General features: G+C 46.4%; 1 protein-coding gene across 2 annotated transcripts in view; it reads left to right on the top strand.

The window, feature by feature from the left end:
- Positions 1–12,135: 12,135 nt before the first annotated feature.
- Positions 12,136–18,699, top strand: part of LOC120870563 (kalirin-like) — a 124,658-nt gene continuing 118,094 nt past the window's right edge. For both annotated transcript variants that reach the window (XM_040250319.1, XM_040250326.1), the window contains exon 1: positions 12,136–12,360. In XM_040250319.1, the coding sequence (XP_040106253.1) occupies positions 12,276–12,360 (85 nt within the window). In that variant the 5' untranslated portion in view covers positions 12,136–12,275. The remainder of the gene's footprint in view (positions 12,361–18,699) is intronic.

Genomic DNA, 18,699 nt, shown 5'->3' with positions numbered 1-18,699 from the left:
TGACCTGTATTAAGTGTGTCATCAGCTCGTAAAAGTACCTGGCATTTACTGAGCCTCACTTAGCGCCAGACTCTGTGTTCATGCTTCACTATTTTCCTCATTTGACAGACTAAACTGGGTCTTAGGTCAGGTAACTTGCCCCAAGTCCATAGCTTGCTAGTGGCGGACCTAGATTTCAACGCAGGTCCATTTCCCAAGGTCTCACTCTCTACCACCATGCTCACCCCTCCCAAGGCTGGAGGTACTGAAGAGCACTATTTTACTTTATTGTCATTCTCTCTGACTCAGTGCCCTTGGATTTACCCAGTCTAGCTAGGTGAAGGTTGAGAGTGCACAAGCCCTGTACACATAATGCCTCCCACTCCCTCTCCCTGTGGTCTCCTGGGCTCCCTTCCCTGTGGGCAGCAGCGGCAGACAGACTTGTCCTGTGTGTGCTTTGCCCGCTAGAAAGAGCCTGGCTGGAGCAGAATGGCTCTGAGCAGCACTCTGGCTAGTGGGCTAAATGGGGTGCAGCTCTGCTGGGGCCCAGATACCCACTGGAGCTGGTCCAGCTGGTCCAGCAGATTCACTGTGGGGTGGGAATTCCCTGCACTTTCTGCTTCAGAAGTGAAAATGCACCTTTACCATCTCGTCTGCTGTCAAATCCAGACACTTAGAGTCTCCTCCTGCCTACCGGCTGGAGAATCCACTGCCAGTCTCTCTCGGGACTTAATAGTGACTGCCTTCCACTCTGAGGCTCTCTATGGGCTGGTCTTTTTTTTTTTTTTTTAATTTTGTACAGTTATTCATATTGTCACATGTTCTAAAATAGCATTGGTATCACCTTTCATCCATGTCTTCCTGATTTACCTCTACGATTCCATTCTGTTCTAAAAACATCTCCTTTTTTCTCTCCACATCAGGCAAGTACTGTAAGTAACCTAAAGTGATAACAGTCTAAGTATCCTGTGTTTAATCCAGCCAAGCATAGCATATATTGGACCTTCATTTTGAGGTCCAATTTATTAGGTTTAACCTCATGAAATAGCCATATTTGTAGTCAAAACTGGTTGAAAATCAGAAATTTTAAATGGTTCAATCTGATATGTTATAATGAGCCTATCTTTTTCATAGAAGCATACTTGCAAATCTTTGAGAAAACGGGGGAGGGCTTGGTACTCAGGGAGTCAGATGGATCAGGAAGAGAACAGAATATGAAATGAGTAGAAAGTCATTGAATCTTGGTTTCTGCAACAGTAGGGGAAGCAGATAAACGTACTCATCTCTCACAGTTGCTGGGAGCCTCAGAGGTTGCAAAGTTAAGTAGAAATGCTTTTAAGCTGTGAAGTTGTTCTCTTTGTTACGTGCATAGATTGCTTAGAATAAAACATAAATGACCCTGCTATGCGTGAGGTTTTAGAGTGACATGTAGGACATGGATGGCATGCTGAGAGGTGTGGAATAAGAGTCTTGAGGTGAAAGATCTGGGGGCGTCTGAATCCTTGCCCAGTCACTGGTAAGTTGATAATCTTGGACAAAATACTTAAAGTCTATAAAATGGGCAATAGTGCCCACTTGCCTGGAGTCAGACTTCTGACCTGCGAGTACCACACAGTCGACTAACGTTCATTTTCCTGTCTTTGTCGCAGTTCTGATGCCTCTATAGGGATGCGTCTAGGGTGTCTCCAGCTTGAATCTCCCCCAGGGCTGCTCACAGGGTCAAGGTGCTATTTCTAGTTCCATCCGCAGGCCTTGCAATGGCCCAACATTGTCTCTCCTCTGCACCCTCTCCCTGCCCTCAGTCTCTACTCCTGGCCTACCCTGAGCCCTTTCTGCACTACCAACAGCAGATCCGGCTGACTCTGAGTTCCTAAGAAATACTGGTGGACTCCTCTCTTCTCATTTTCTTTTACCTCCACCTAGAGGGTAGAGTTTATATATGATATATTTGAACTGAAAATTCAAATTATTCCCTAGCTTGCGCCTCTCGATGCCCTGTTCTTTCACTGATTAACTCTGGTCATTGAAGGTAACATTTGAATCATACCCTAGAGCTGGGCTGACCCTACGTGATGGAGGGCAGTGCTGAGATGTTGAGTGTTGTTGGGTGGGCATGAATGTGTCCTTCCCCAATTCAAAGAGGAGAAGAACAAAGACTAATTGTGTAAAAACTGCCTTATTTTACTTTCAACTGAATTTCTTTCACTTTCCTGTCTGTGTTAGGATGGGCCAGAAATGACTCAATAGTTACTGACCAAATGGGAGCCCTCTCAGGACAATTTCAGGAAGAGGGAGATGTAGGTGCCATCTAGTTCACACCTTACCCTCCTTTTTATTTTATTTTTCTTTTAAGGATAAGGGATCAGCAAAGACAGAGAGAACTTGCCCCGAGCCTACTTTGTTCCAGGTGAGATGTCCTGCCTGGGACCGGCTACCATTGTCTGATATTATTTAGGACATCAAAGGGCTTGGAATGGAGGCCTCAAATAGAAAAATGTCAGGCCAGGCCACAGCCTCCTTTCAGTACACCCCAGTATGGCACCGCTACAAGAAGAAGTGATGCAGGAGGAGATGCTGCATTATCCAGGGAAATGACTGACACCTCTGGGGACCCTCTGCAGAGATCCTGCCCCTCTCCTTTGTGTAACTAGCCTGCTGACACTTCGCTTATGCCAAACGCCTGTCTCAACAGCATATTTTCATGCCTCCTGGTGCCCACTGTAAATCTGTGAAATGTACATGAGAATGATGCCTCTTATTATTCCCAGGGGGCGGAGGGTGAGACGTGAATAGAAACTTTGCTCCTTGGAGCCTCATGAACCAGCTCAGAGCTGGTAGCGCTCAGAGCTGAAATGAGAGCCTCAGATTCAGTCCGAGAGAGGAGAGGCTCCCACTGTGTGTGCTTGCTGAGAAGGAATGGGAGATAAATGGTAGGAGAAATCAAAACCAGAATGTTTCCCAAAGAGATGAGGCAGTTTTCTTTCCCTAGAGCTACCTCAGCTAAAACCACTTTCCCCACAAAAGCGCAGGGAATGTAGAAATGACACGCACAGATTGTAGCTTGGGAGGCAGAGAAGGAGCAACAGAGGTCTAAAGGCTGAGGGTAAGCCCACCGGACCTGTACAGGGAAGGCCAGAGATGAGAGGATCATAACAGTTGGTCATGAGGAGCAAGCCTTGCAGCCCTCAGCCCGAGGAGCTTTCAGCAGTGGGACTCTGATACTGATTGGCCAGAGAGAGTGTTGAGGACCCTTTTCCCATCACCTCAATGCCTTCCCCTGTGTCAGTCAAACTTTGAAAGCAACCACCCTTCGTCTAGGACCCCCATAGCACTGAACGAGCAGTCTGAGCTCAAACTCTACAACATGAATGAGGAATCTTTCAGTTTGCAAGTCTTGCCATGTTTAATACCAGCTCTCCATCCTCCAGAGCAGAGAGGCCATCCACTCACGGACCAGCCTGCCTCTTTTCTTGTCCTTACCTTTGGGAGAGGACTAGGCTGCCTGGTTTCCCCAGCATTGGCCCCCAGCCCCAGCTAGGAACACTGATTCTGATATTATGTCCATTTGCCTTACTTTCCACAAGGCCTGTATGCTACAGGGGGTGTGGGTGCCTACCTTTGTACACAGGTGGGCATGTGGATAATTACCATTGCTGGGCTCCAGGCTACAGGGAGGAGGGCTGGGCTCAGCTCAAAACAGTCCATGGCTCCTGTCTCACTTCCAGTGATAACAAGAGCCCCTTGTGTGGCTGCAGGGAGGCTCCTGCAAAACCTGCCCCAGAGCCTGTTTTCTGACTTCATCTCCTCTTAGTTCCCTTCTGCTGCTCTAACAAATTACCACAGACTCAGTGGCTTCAAACAACACCATATTTATTCTCTTACAGTTCTTTAGGTTATAAGTCCAATTTGATTGTCACTGGACTAAAATCAAGAATCGGCGGGACAGCCTTCCTTCTGGAAGCCCTAGACAAGAGGTTGTTTCCTCACCTTTTCCAGCTTCTAGATTTCTGGAGGCCACCTGCATTCCTTGGCTTGTGGTCCCTTCCTCCATCTTGAGAGCAAGTGATGTTGCATCTCTCTGGTCCTTCTTCCAAAGTCACATCTCCCTGTGACCACAGTGGGAAAGGTTCTCTGCTCTTAAGGACTCACATGATTACACCGTACTAAGCTGAATAATCAAGTATGTGCTCCCCATCCCAAGGTCCCTAATCACGTCTGCAGGATCCCTTTTGCTCTGTAAGGTATTGCATTTGCAGTTTCTAAGGATTAGGTGCGTGGACATCCTTGCGGGGAGGGGCATATCCTTCCTACCACGTCCTACCACCTCCTGACCAGCCTGCCTGACCGAACGCTTCCACAACTGAGCAATGCGTTCTCCTGCCCAGCACCCACACCTTCTGGAACACCCCAGGTCCTCAGATACCTAGACAACTTGTCACCACACTTCCTTCACGTCTCTGCTTAAATGTCATCTGATTAGAGAGACTTCCCCTCACTCTCACCCTCTACCATCACACATACCCCTTTGCTGTTTTACTTTTCCTCGTAGCAATTATGTCACTACCTGGCATGGTTACCAATGTTTATTGTTTATCCCCCGCACAACTGGTTTCCAGATTCCCTGTACAAGTGAAGAGGTTTTGTTTATTTTGTTCTTTACTCTATCCCAGGTAGCCTGAACAGTAGCTGACATATAAGAAGGTCTTGGTAAATATTTATGGGAAGGAAGAAAGGGAGGAAGGAAATGAAGGAGGGAGGAAAAGAGAAGAGAGGAAGAGAGGAGGGAGAGGAGGAAGGAGAAAGGACCATGTGTCAGGGACTCCTGAGAGGGTTCATCTGTGAAGAGCAGGCTCAGTGTCCTCCATCCCCCGAGGACTGCAGGGGAAACTGGCTAACTTTATCAGGGGGCCTGAGGATGCGGTAGGCAATAATATTCTGAGGCCTGGAGTTCTAACTGAGAAAATCTTTGCAATCCTGCTGCCTGAGAAATCTCCTCTGGGACACATGGGCTAAGCTTACCTCTCATGCATCTGGAATGGTTGAAACTTCAGAAATATAAGGATGGGCAGGGTCTTCCATATCCCTCCTATTCATGCACTCCTCCATAAACTGACTTGAGTTCCATTAAGGCAAAATCCACACTGCGTTTAATGTATCAGAAACCTCTTCATCGCACCCAGAAATCTACATGCCGCTGCAGCTGCTATTTCTGCCCGTGGGAGGGAAGTGGGCATTGACAGTCAGAATGAAAATACCATCCCTCACAGTGGACACTTAGTAATGGCGAGCCTTCCCAAATTGGAATATCATCAGAGTGATAGACGGGCACTTCTTACTGCCCTACTTCGGGAACACTTTGACCTACTTAGAAGTGAACCTTTTTGGAAGTAGATAAAACCTAGCGTGGTTTGTTTTTAGCAACTCCAGCTGCAGTCATCTCTCACTTTGATAAACAGCTTGTCTCCTCCTGAGCTCAGACCTCCAGGAGCCCATCCTGGCTCTCTGCAGCTTTATCTCACTGTCCCCCAGAAGAGCATGAGCGCTGGCTGCTCTGGTGAAACCCCTCGGTCCTTTGTGAAACCCCACAGCCTTCTCAGCATCACCTGGCTACCCTTACCTGGGGCTTGGTTCAAACCAGAGGATGATCAGTGATCTTCCTTCCTGAAAAGCAGTGTTGGCAGGGCAAGCCAGGCTTAACTCTTTAAGCCAGAAGGAGGCAGACAGGTGTCAGCTAGGTAGGCAGAGAGGGACACAGGGACGCATTTACATGGCATAGTTGAAAACAGAAAGAACACGCTCAATGGTGGTTTAGTCCTTGGAGTCTAGACGCTGTTGCTAGGTGAATGGAGACACCCATGCGGCCAGCAGTGGTGGAGTGGTTAGATCACACTAAACAGATATAACTAGAAGAGATTACTATTCATACTGCTAGCAATAATGCTTTTTCTGTAGATATTACTATTAAAGTAACCTGAGGCTGCTGCTGCTGCTGCTAAATTGCTTCAATCGTGTCCGACTCTGTGCGACCCCACAGACAGCAGCCCACCAGGCTCCCCCATCCCCGGGATTCTCCAGGCAAGAACACTGGAATGGGTTGCCATTTCCTTCTCCAATGCATGAAAGTGAAAAGCGAAAGTGAAGTCGCTCAGTCGTGTCTGACTCTTAGTGACTCCATGGACTGCAGCCCACCAGGCTCCCCTGTCCATGGGATTTTCCAGGCAAGAATACTGGAGTGGGGTGCCATTGCCTTTTCTATATACAGAGACATTATATTTGAAAGACATGTTTGGAGTTCAAATTAAATACAGAAACAATGTACACATTGCACCTCCTTTTTTTTAATCTTAAATGTTCACTGATAATTATTATTCTTCACATAAAGATGAAACCTGTACTTTATGTCCAGTCTTGGTTTTCCATAAATTTCCTTTTTGTGCTACAAAAACATTGAACCAACCGCTTTCCCGGAACTCACCTTGTTCTTCTTTGTCTTTGCTCAGGGAACACATCATATTCAATTTATGTTTCTCATACAAGAGTCCCATATAAATTCCCATTTATAGGTTACCTTAGTGAGTCACAGATAGTAGATATTAAAAAAAAAAAACTCTTTGTTGAATAAATGATCAGTACTTGGCAAGAACCTCGGCCTTTTAAGCTGCAGTCGCAAATGGAGGCCAGGACAGGATACTTTTGGGGAAATTAAGAACCATTCCGGTGTCAGCCATTAGGCAGTTTACAGACCAGAAATCTACGCAGGAAGATGGGGATTAAGGAGCATGTGGTTAGTAGCTGGAGAGCGTAGCAGGTGGTGGGAGAATGAGTCAAAGGACCAGCTGTCAGAGTTTGAGCAAGTGAAAATATTTGAATTGGGGTGCTTCCTAAACTCTATATCCACTATGCAGGAAGTAATCCCAGAGTCCCAGGGTCCATGGTCCTTAGCCCTGACTTCATATTGAAATCACCTGCAGAGCTTTAAAAAAAAACCTCTAGATAGGAATCTGGGATCAGAACCTGAGAGTGCAAACTGGAGCTGAGATTTACTGCTGGAGGAAAAGGCAGGTAGGTGACTGGTTGGCGTGGGACTGAGGAAGGCAGGCCTGCCCATAGTCACCGGAAACCATGCCACAGTCCTCTCTGGGCATGTTGTGTAGAAGGCGTGTACTGTACTTTTCGCTGTAAGAAAGTTCTCACAGGAATCTCTAGACCAGCGTAGGGGCATAATACAGTTGCTATTCCTTCCATCTCTAGGCTGAGCTCTCATTAAGAAACCTGGATAAATGCTGTGGTTTTAAAAAACTCTGTTCCTATAGATCTGAGGAGAATAAGTCTAAAGGATAAAATTGGACACACCTGTCAGTGAAAAGGGAAGATGCCTGAAATCATGGTCCAGTGTTCCTGAAGCCTGTGGCTAACTTCAGGCGAGAGGTCACTAGTCACTGGTACCAAGCCCAGTGTTGTGGGGTACTAGGCCCAGTATGTCTGCAGGCTGAGACCAGCAGGAATTCTTTGGGGTTCACTGTTGTGTGAAATGGAGGTGAGGTAAAATGGACACGCAGACAGGTGATAGCCTAATTCATGCAAGATAGTCTTGGAAGCATCACTGAAGACAAATTCTGCCAAAAATAGGAATAAAACTCAACCGTCTGTTTGGAAATTAGGAACACTCCAGAGATACTGCTGGAGAATGAAATGGCAACCCACTCCAGTGTTCTTGCCTGGAGAATCCCAGGGACAGAGGAGCCTGGTGGGCTGCCGTCTATGGGGTCACACAGAGTCGGACACTACTGAAGCAACTTAGCAGTAGCAGCAGCAGAGATACTGCTATAACTCAATTGTTCTTAGCCTGAACTTTGGGAGTGGGTGGGGTGGAGTTTGAAAACCTTGAGATTATAGACATTCCACTGTCTTATGCAAAATGATGTTTATTTGGAGTGGGGCTCAGATAAGGTCCAGGGATAAATAAAACTTTGAGGAAGAAGTGTATTTAGGTGATGTCATCGAACCTCTCACACACACACCCCGACCTCTCTCTCGTTTCATCTCTTTCCTCTGTTGGCTTTATGGCAAGATGGCCTCCAGCTGCTTTAGGTTAACATTCTATCAATGTAGAAATCTTCTGAGAAGGGATTGCTACTTTCACAGTAGTTCTTGCTATGGTTTCTAGTTTATGACCATTGGCTGAAATTGGGTCGTGTGCTAGATCTGAACCAGTCCCCTTGGTTGGCTGGCTAAACCCAGGTCATAGGCCTATCCTTAGAGTGGAGCATGGACACAGGGAGGGTGTCAGCCACATCCAAAAACATGGTCTAAGAATGGAAGAGAGCTAGTTTCTCAAAGAAAAATCAAAGTGCTGTTACAAAAAGAAGAGGGTGTAGATTGCAAACAGATGGGGAAGATTTCACTATCTAGAGAGTCCCTTGGACTGCAAGGAGATCAAACCAGTCAATCCTAAAGGAAATCAACCCTGAATAGTCATTGGAAGGACTGATGCTGAAGCTGAAACTCCAATACTTTGGCCACCTGATGCAGCTGACTCATTGGAAAAGACCCTGATGCTGGGAAAGATTGAGGGCAGGAGGAGAAGGGGACGACAGAGGGTGAGATGGTTGGATGGCATCCCCGACTCGATGGACATGAGTTTGAGCAAGCTCCAGGAGTTGGCAAGCTCAGGGAAGCCTGGCGTGCTGCAGTGCATGGGGTTGCAAAGAGTCGGACACGACTGAGTAACTGAACTGAGCTGAACTGAATTGGTCCTCAATGTGTGGTCCTTCTACCAACAACATGAACATCATCCTGGAACTTGCAGAAATGAAATCCTTAGGCCCCACCCCAGACCTACTGAATCAGAAAGTCTGGGAGTGGGGCCCAGTAATCTGTGCTGTAACTTACTCTCCAAGTAATTCTGATGCACACTCAAGTTTGAGAACCACCACATTACAGCACGGCTCTCAAACTATGCTGCATCTTACAAAACACCTGGGGAACTTTGAAAAAATACTAATATAGCCTCACCCAAAGTGAATTAATCTGAATCTTGAGAGGGATAGGGGAGGAAGACCCAGGCATCAGTGGTTCTTAAACTTGGTTCCACCCTGAAATCACCTGGAGAACCTTAAAAAATATATATTAAGGCCGAGAATTTATTAATAGAAAAACTTCCCTGATGATTCTAATAAGCATCTGTGTTTAAAAACCATTGCCCTACCATCCCCTCCAAATTGTCTTGAGGACACTTAAAACATCTAGATGTAGGTTAGAGGATTCAGGCACCTATTTTCTTAAATCCCTAAACTCAAAACTTGGTCAAGTATCTAACATTGATTCCCTTTTCTTTCATGTTCATGTTGAGTCTGTTGTAGCAGCTAATTCCACAACGACTGGGATTGTTTCTGTTTGAGAATGTAGACCCAGTGCCTTAAACAGAGCCTGGCACATAGTAGGCACTCAGTAGGTGTTTGCTGAGTCAGTGAATCAGTCTGAAATTGGTCCGTGTCTTCAGCAGTGTTCAAGACTTCCTTGCTGGGTTTTAGACATCACTGGTCTCATTCTGGAAGGCACACAAGGATGGCAATGGGACTCTTGGGTTATTGATGCCTAACCAGTCTTCAGAATGGCCCAAAATGTGCTGATCATATCAACTTAAGATGGATAAGGTGTCCCTAATGGCTTTATTTTAATGTCCTTTAAATTGATAGTGGATTCCTGGTTAATAAGGACCAGTGGAAACATGCCTAATGAATCCTTTACATGGAGACTAAGACTACTTTAAGGGTCTACTTGTACTCAGATTCTTTTTGAAGTATATTTTAGAGTTTGATCCCTGGGTTAGGAAGATTCCCTGGAGAAGGGAATGACAACCCACTCTAGTATTCTTGCCTGGAGAATTCCATAGAGGAGCCTAGCAGGCTACAGTCCATAGGGTTGCAAAGAGTTGGACATGAGCAACTAACACTTTCATTTCACTGTACAACATTCTATTACAGGTGTACAGTGTAGTGATAAGTTTAAAAAGCTACTTAACAGTTTTTAAATACTCCATTTATAGCTGTTATAAAATATTCACTATATTCTCTGTGTTGTATGATATACCCTTATAGCTTATTTTTTACCTATTATTTTCTGGTACTTTCATTTCTGAAGCAAGCGTGGAGTCTTCCTCAGACATCTAATTCAAGCCAGCTTCTACAAGATAACATCATCAGCCTCTTACAAAAGATTTTGATGGAAAGATAATCCAGTGTCACCGGAACACTGGTAAAGAATCCACCTGCCATGCAGAAGACCCAGGTTTGATCCCTGAGTCAGGAAGATTTTCCTGGAGAAGGGCTGGCAACCCACTCCAGTATTCTTGCCTGGAGAATTCCATGGACAGAGGAGCCTGGTGGGCTACAGTTCATGGGGTTGCACAAAGTCAGACACAACTGAGCAACTAACAGTTTCAGTTTTCAAACGCAAAGGCCCAGAGGAAGGTTTAAAGTAAAAGAGGTTACTCATCTAGCAATTTTGAATCGCTTTTGAATTCCTATCAGAATGCCCCAGTATTGGGTGGGTAGACCAAATGTTGATTCATATCATAGCACCCAGGCAGTGGATCACAAGGAAACAAAGTTCATTTTTAGATGGGCTGAAGGGTCAAGATGAGACTGACCAATAGAATGATCACTGAATTCAGGAATCTGGGGTTTGGGCTGCATGAGCAATTTGAACTTTCATTTCTGTGTTTTATATCTGGAGCACCTGGGGCACACTTCCTGCTTAACAGTGAGATTATTATTTAAAAACTTGCCAGGAGAAGCCATCAGGGAGGTGGCAGTGGTAGACCTTGAAGGTAGATTTTGACTTTGGGTTCTGTTCTTCCTATGGGGTGAAGATTTTTAGAATCTCTCTTTAGAGTTAAATCATCAGAACCTCATCACCATTCATTCATTCATTTTCTTTCAATTTAAAAGAGGACTCTACCTTATAAGGTTTTTTGGTGTGATCGATGAGTTAATGTATAGAAGGCAAAGTCTTGTCCTGTGGCTGTCTTTCTTCCGGGTGAGAACTGAGTGATCAAGCTGTTTCATCAAGCTTCTGCTGCTTCTCACAAGCTTCTTCTTCTTCTTTTTTTTTTTTTTTAAATCTGATGATTGGGCTATTGCTACCATTTGAGTGCTGTATGTTTCCAGAAATCCCTTCTCCTAAATCTGGACACAAAGGAACGGGAGAGATGTTTAGTGAGTGATAAACTCAGTGGTTCATGGGAAGGTCCAGTTGGTGTGGTCCATGTGGGCTTCTGTCGGGGCAGGGAGGTATGGTGGATATGAGCTTGACCTTGAAATATGAAAATACTTAAAAAAGGATGCAGGTAGAGATTTAAGGAAAGGAATGATAGACCCACTGGGTGTGGTTAGGGGAATGAATGGACTTCTTCCACCACAAGTAAGGTGTCTGCAGTTTCTCTGTAGGCCCTCACTCAAATCTCTTAACAGCTACTTCATGGATATGTCTTTTAAAATTCTCTTAGCAACCCTGTAATATGGGGATTATTTTTCCCTCCTATATTTTTTTAAGGAAGAAACTGAAGATTAAAAAAGTGAAATGACTTGCCTAAAGTCAGACAGCTAGTAGGGGACAAAGCTTTGAACTTCGGTTTTACAGTTTCAAGTAACAACATTGCCGCCCAGGAGCCGATAAAAAGGGGAGGCACTATTTTTATTTAACCTTAAATATTTAAAAGAAGGAAAGAAAAGGATAGGTGAAGGTATTTTCAACACAGAAGGGGCTGTCCATGTTCGGAGGCTGAGGGGAAGGAAGAGGGAAACCTGTTAAAGAAAAAGCACTGTGGAGTCTGGAACCTTCTAAATTTGCTTCTTTCTAGCTTCATCAGGTTGTGTATTTTAAGCCGGAGCTGACTGTGGCGGCCTTTGAGGAGAGGAAGTTACAATGAAGGGAAAGCACCTGTGTTGTGCTGTGGGTTGTGTACACTCGTCTTGCATGCTCTGTGCCCTGGGTCAGAGCAGCGTTGCATAAGGCTCTGGGCCACGCTGCCTGCCGGACTAGGGCAAACAGCTGGACTTTGGAACTCCGCCCCCAGCCCCGCCCTCCCCGCGGGCCCCTCCTCTCCTCCCCAAGGTGGCTCCGGCTCCCAGAAAGTCGCAGCGGCGGCGCGCGCGGTGCGGGACGGCCGGGAAGGAGGGCCGAGGTTGCGAGCTGCCTCCGGGGCCACGGCGCCCGCCGAGGTGGCCTGCAGGCTGCGCTCCCACAGGTGCTGGTGCCCCGGGCCATGCTGGAGCGCTGGGGCCACCGGCAGCATGAAGGGCGGCGACCGCGCGTACACCCGAGGTCCCTCTTTGGGGTGGCTCTTTGCGAAGTGCTGCTGTTGCTTTCCGTGCAGAGGTGGGTGACTGTCGGCATTGGCACCTTCTTTTTAGGCAAAGACTGGACCGGCTGAATTGGGGCGGGGGTGGGGGGATGTGGGATGGGCGAAAATGGGGCTGGGGAGTGGAGCACGGCAGATGGACGGTTTGCTCCCAGCTGTGTTCTTGGCAGTTTCTGCGGCACTGCGTGGTTCGCTCGCTCTCTGTCTCAGAGAGCTTCAGACTTGGATGCGGAGCTCCAGTTTGGGACCTCAAGTTACTTGTCCGCATCTTTGGTTGTTGGGCGCCAGTCTGCAGGGGGGTGGGGCGCGGATGCGGGGGGGGGGGGGGGGGGGGGGGGGGGGGAGAGGGCACTGGGAGCTCTGTGCTCCCCGTAGTGGCAGAGTCACACTTTCCTGCTCTCATTTACATAGGGACCTCAGCCGCGGGTTAACAGATGACTCTTAGCTATAGGAATGTATTTGACACTTGTCTCTACACCAGGAACTATTTTTGCCAAGCGACAACTTTATTTGGGGACTGGAGCCGGCTTTTCTGTGCCTGGGCTTTGGCAGGCTAGCGTGGGTTTGCAGCTCTGGGCCAGAGCTTGGCTCATTAATTAACCAAGAACTCTCTATGTACCCAATTAGGACTGTATTTAATTATTATGCTAATTTTAATGTTGTCAAGCAGCCTTGCAGGAAGCAACTAATTTCCCCAAAATCAGCCTGCAAAACAAGAGAGTGAGAAGGATGACAGAAGGAAGGTTATCAGTGTGCAGCCCATCCTGAAAAAGAATGGAGCCCTTCCTAGACAGAGTTAGTAGGTGTTCCTAACACATTTCATGTCTCTTTAACACCTCAGCTCAGAGGGTCTGTTTCTATGTAATTAGAAGTGAGAAGATAGGCTCTCACTTGACATTGGTCTTTTAAAAATTTTACCTGATGGTGTCTCGCCTCCACCCCTGTTTGCGATGCCCCAGTCTCCATGCCCGTCTTAACCTGATAAGGTCCCCATGGAACTCTCTGAGACTTACTGGTGAATAAACTTTATCCAAGTGACCACCATCCTATGTGCCCACCCTACACACAGCTCTGACAAATTCTCCATCCTAAAGGCAATGGCACCCCACTCCAGTACTCTTGCCTGGAAAATCCCATGGACGGAGGAGCCTGGTGGGCTGCAGTCCATGGGGTCGCTAGAGTCGGGCACGACTGAGCAACTTCACTTTGACTTTTCACCTTCATGCATTGGAGATGGAAATGGCAACCCACTCCAGTGTTCTTGCCTGGAGAATCCCAGGGATGGGGGAGCCTGGTGGGCTGCCGTCTCTGGTGTTGCACAGAGTCGGACACGATTGAAGCGACTTAGCAGCAGCAGCAGCAGCGAACAGATATGAGGCCACAAAAACTAATTACATCTGAAGGACCTTTCCCCAAGTCATTACGGCTCATAATCTCAGTGTTAGATTCTCTCAGTCTCTGCATTTAATTAAAACAGCTTAGAACTGTGTAGTAGCTAACTCTAAAAATCAAAATTCAGAGGGAGAAAGAATTTTAGGAGGCCAGGGACCCTCACAAAAATCCAAGCCTAGTTCAGAACCATATAAAACCGTGGCTGGGAATTGCAAGAAGCGGGTATTAAAAGGGAGAGGAAGCCGGAAATGGCCAAAGGGAATCTGAGTGGGTGGGTTTTCCATGAAGGCTAGGCTGCTGTCCTGGTGCAGAGTTTGCAAGTAGGATTTCTAGGGAGTCCATTTCCTGTCCAAAGGCAAAATTTGGGAACTTGGGCGGTGCTTATCTAAAGGCCCTGCAGCTGCCTCCTTGAGTTCAGATGTGTGGCAGCCCAAGCTTCCTGACAGAGTAATTCTCCAGGGGTCTTCCAGCCTTCAGTTTGTCTGTGAATTGCCCTGGCTGGCCCTCTGTGTTGTGGTGCAAGGAGGGGGCGGGGAGCTCACTTGGGGCGCCTGCTGGGTCACCCCCTGCCTGTAGGACTGGGAAAGCAGTGGCTGCAGGCTCTGTGGCTTGGAGAAGGGGGTGTTGCTGCAGCCTGAGTGGAGGAGACTGTCTCAGCTGAAGACGGAGGGAATCAAAAGTCCCAAGCAGTGAAAGCAGCTTAAAAGGGAAAAGGAGGATAACAAAGGTGGGTGCCTCTCCCCTTCTCCCACTTTACCCCTTGCTCTTTCCTAGATCTAAAAGATGTGAAGATGGGAACCTGGGGCTCAAATCTGAGGAGGATGGTGGTGGACGTGACTTAGTCACCCTTCAAAGAGCTCCTGGTGTCACTGGGCAGGGTGACAGTGTCTGAGGTGTTGGGTACTGCTAGAGGCTTTCTGCATCTGCTCTAACAGAAGAGAGAGCTCTGAGTCCCCACCCAGCCTATAGACATCTATCTGGAAGCCGACTGAAAATATAAGGTCTTGTACTGAGCTTGAATGCCTTGTCCAGAGCCCCAGAACTCTATGCCCAAGCTGCAACACAGAGAAGGACTCAGGAGAGTGTCTGCGGGGCTGATGGTAGGGCATCGCCAGGGACCTGCCTGGCCTCCCTTTTCCGTTAAACCAGTTTCTCTGGCTGTAAAGAGGACTGTGAAGCTGTCAGAACCCATACTATGGTTCCTAAGTCAAGGGGCCCTGGCTGATTGTGACTGGCTTCCAGTCCTGCATTTAAAGGATACCTCCTAAAGTCTGGGGGAAAAGGAACCAAGAGGAATGTTTTGGTTATTTTTGACACAAACCTAAGCTATCCTGGACTTGCTCTGGTGAATCCTAAGTGGTTGTAATTGTTAACACTAGAGTAAGAGTTAAGGATTTAGTGATGTACCTATGTGGCCTTTAAATCATATTTAGGAAAAATATAGATGAAGTTAGTGGAACTTGTCTTTGGGTTTGGGAAAGTGAGGAAGGCAGCTGTCTGGTGTTCTTCTTTTGCAGTTTTTGTTTCTGTTGAATATGAGTGTGGCAGGGAGGTTTGATGAAAGATGTTCCTTCCCTACCTTGAAATTAGTGTTAAAGAGCAGGAAAACTGAGAATCATTGGCAGAATGGAAATAGAGATGGGTGAGAAGGAAGGAGGAGAGCAAATAACATTTATAACTGCCTTTTTGGAAGTAAAAATAGCCAAACATGAAATACTAGTGTGTGTCTGTGTGTCTGTGTGTCTGTGTGTCTGTGAAGGGTGATCAATCATTGATGCCGTGCTCTGTGGGAAGTTTCAGGATTGCTTTGGCTAGTTATACTTTCCTCTACACCTGAAGAAGTGGGTCCATTCTGGATTGTTCTTTAATGATCTTAAGATTTTAAAAAGCAACTTGTTTCCAAGAGATGAAAAGGATTTCAAGTCACCTGGAGGGTTGCTAAGTCCTATGCTATAGACTAGAAATTGTGACATCTTAGATCACAGAGCCTGGAGATATTTTAGACCTGAGTGGGTGGCAGTCAGTTTTAAAGGCTTTAAGTTTCTAGTCAACTTGTAATTAACCTTGGGTCTGTGGACAACTGTCCCTTCTTGGAAGTGTTTCCTGACTACTGGCCTCCTCTCTTTCTCCACAGGGCTTATGGCCTTTATTCACACTTGCTTACTGTTGTATCATTGTGCTTGCGGCTGAAGCCCATGTGCCGACACGGCTCCCCATTTAGACAGTGAACAGTGACTGCTTCAGGAGACTGTCTCAGAGGTGAAAAGAGGAAGCAGTGGTGACTTACCCAGGCTGAGTCAGCTCATAGGAGAGCTGCTGGGATCACATTCCCATGGCTCTCTCATCACAGGGATGGGTGGGTCTGGGTAAAGGTTATGGGGGTTTACAGGGCGTTTGCAAGCCGTCTTCATCTATAATTTCTTTTCTCCTCCCTACCTTTTCCCAGAATAACTGAGTAAGAACCTTATTCAAAACCTTGATTTGAATGTCCCTTCCCTGGCTCGTTTTATAAACTGAATTTAATGTGTGAAACCGTGACAGTAAGTTTCTTTAGAAAGGTGTTGGTGACCTCAGAGAGGAACAGAAGTGACCTTCACTTTGGTTTACTTTAATTCACCTCCCAAAGAACAGAGAAGCCTTAGGACGTTGAGGAATACGTACCATTTTCTTTCTTTATGTTCCAGGAAGTGCCTTTGCCACTATGAAAATTGAATTGACCATTTAAGATGTATGTTTTCCCAACACACCTCTTGGTTTTCTCTGCCTCCCAGAGATATACCTTAATCTGGGGAGAATTTCCAAACATACATACTGTCCCCAACCTAAATCTTATGCTTCTCTTCCCATCTCTGATTCTCTGACTCAGTTCAGTTCAGTTGCTCAGTCGTGTCTGACTCTTTGGGACCCCATGGATGGACTGCAGCATGCCAGGCTGCCCTGTCCATCACCAACTTCTGGAGCCTATTCAAACTCATGTCCATTGCGTCAGTGATGCCATTCAACCGTCTCATCCTCTGTCGTCCCCTTCTCCCGCCTTCAGTCTTTCCCAATATCAGGGTCTTTTCCAATGAGTCAGTTCTTTGCATCAGGTGGCCAAAGTATTGGAGTTTCAGCTTCAGCTTCAGTCCTTCCAATGAATATTCGGGACTGATTTCCTTTAGGATTGACTGGTTGGATCTCCCTGCAGTCCAAGGGACTCTCAAGAGTCTTTTCCAATACCACAATTCAAAAGCATCAGTTCTTCGGCACTCAGCTTTCTTTATAGTCCAACTCTCACATCCATACATTACTACTGGAAAAACCATAGCTTTGACTAGATGGACCTTTGTTGCTAAAGTAATGTCTCTGCTTTTTAATACGCTGTCTAGGTTGGTCATAGCTTTTCTTCCAAGGAGCAAGCGTCTTTTAATTTCGTGGCTGCAGTCACCATCTGCAGTGATTTTGGAGCCCCCCAAAATAAAGTCTCTCACTTTTTCCATTGTTTCCCCAACTATTAGCCATGAAGTGATGGGACCGGTTGCCATGATCTTAGTTTTCTGAATGTTTGATTCTCTAACTAGTTAATAGTAATAGGGATATCAATTATTCCTGTTTTCCAGTCATAATGTAGCCTAGTAGAAACAGGAATATATGGCATTGGTTGGGGTGGGGGAAATCGAAAGTGGACGCCAAATATCCTTCCTTTGGCACCACTATAAGTCCAGTAATCACTGACCATGCTGCAGGCCTGTCACCGCAGTGGTTCCATGTGCCACAAGTTGGTAAGTCCTCGCCTGGCATGCTGCAGTTCATGGGGTCGCAAAGAGTCAGACATGACTGAGCGACAGAACTGAACCTGAGATAAAAAGATAACAGCTCAGGCTCTTGTGTTTTTATGCAACGTGTGTGTGAGGGAGGAGGGAATCACTTCTGAGTCCAAACAATGTCGTAGGCCTGCCTTATTCTGGACTGGTGCTTTTGTATCTACTTAGTGAAGTTCTTCTTGAATGTTGATGCTTCTCTTCTGCCCTAAAAACACTCCCCATCCTTTTGATGCTGCTCCTTTTCAGTGAGTGTAAGTGGCTTGTGTGACCTGCCTTCTCCTTCAGACCAAATCCCAGATTTTCCTTGCCCTTGAAAGAGCATGGATCTGAACTCTGAGAAGGGCTTCTCAAACAGAAGGGGCTAACTATTCTTGGGACATTAGAACTAGAAGTAACTTCAGAGATTATTTAATAGATCTTTTTTTTTTCCCCCTATAAGAAGAAACCGATTCAGCCATTTAGTAGCAAGGTCAGACCTCTTTCCGCAACTGTGTTTTTCTCTTCCTGCCCATGCGATCAATTTCTTTTCTGGACAAAGACATCTAGGGTCAGCCTCTACCCTTCTCAGTTGGCTTACCCAATTGAGAAGGGTAGAGGCTGACCCCAGGCTGGAACTTGGGTGTTGACTATAGAATCATCTGTGGTTCCTGCAGGGTGACTGGAGTCATTGGGATCTGAGACCTGCCTGGTCTGTTTTGAGCAGCTGTTCAATCCCAGGACCACAGAAGGCTGAGCATCTCAATCTCTCCGAGAACAGTTTCTGCACATTGTTCTTAGTAACTATTTGTCCATGTTTTTCCCTCTGGTTCAATTTAATTCCAAGGGTCCCTTTCCCCCCATTTTTCTTGTCTTGTTCCATGAAGTGTATGCTTTCGCGTGAAAATGAAGCAATGAAATGCATCCCTATCATTCCATTTTTAAACATCACTGGTTTTTATGTAACACACAGTGTTTTAATTCATTTGACACATGTTTACATGCTGACTGCCTGCCAGCCCTACACTGGATACTGAGAGAGAATGGATGGGAATCCTAATGGTGCTGACCCCATTGGGCTGTTATGAGGATAAGTTAAGAGAATGTATGAAAAGGACTTAGCTTACCACCAGGTATATAAAATGCTTTAAAAAGGTTAGCTACTGATGGTAACAGTAATTGTAA

Source organism: Oryx dammah, unplaced genomic scaffold (assembly GCF_014754425.2).
Source record: "Oryx dammah isolate SB20612 unplaced genomic scaffold, SCBI_Odam_1.1 HiC_scaffold_2, whole genome shotgun sequence".
NCBI classification, from domain to species: Eukaryota; Metazoa; Chordata; class Mammalia; order Artiodactyla; family Bovidae; genus Oryx; species Oryx dammah.
This window is presented reverse-complemented; position numbering and strand designations above follow the sequence as displayed.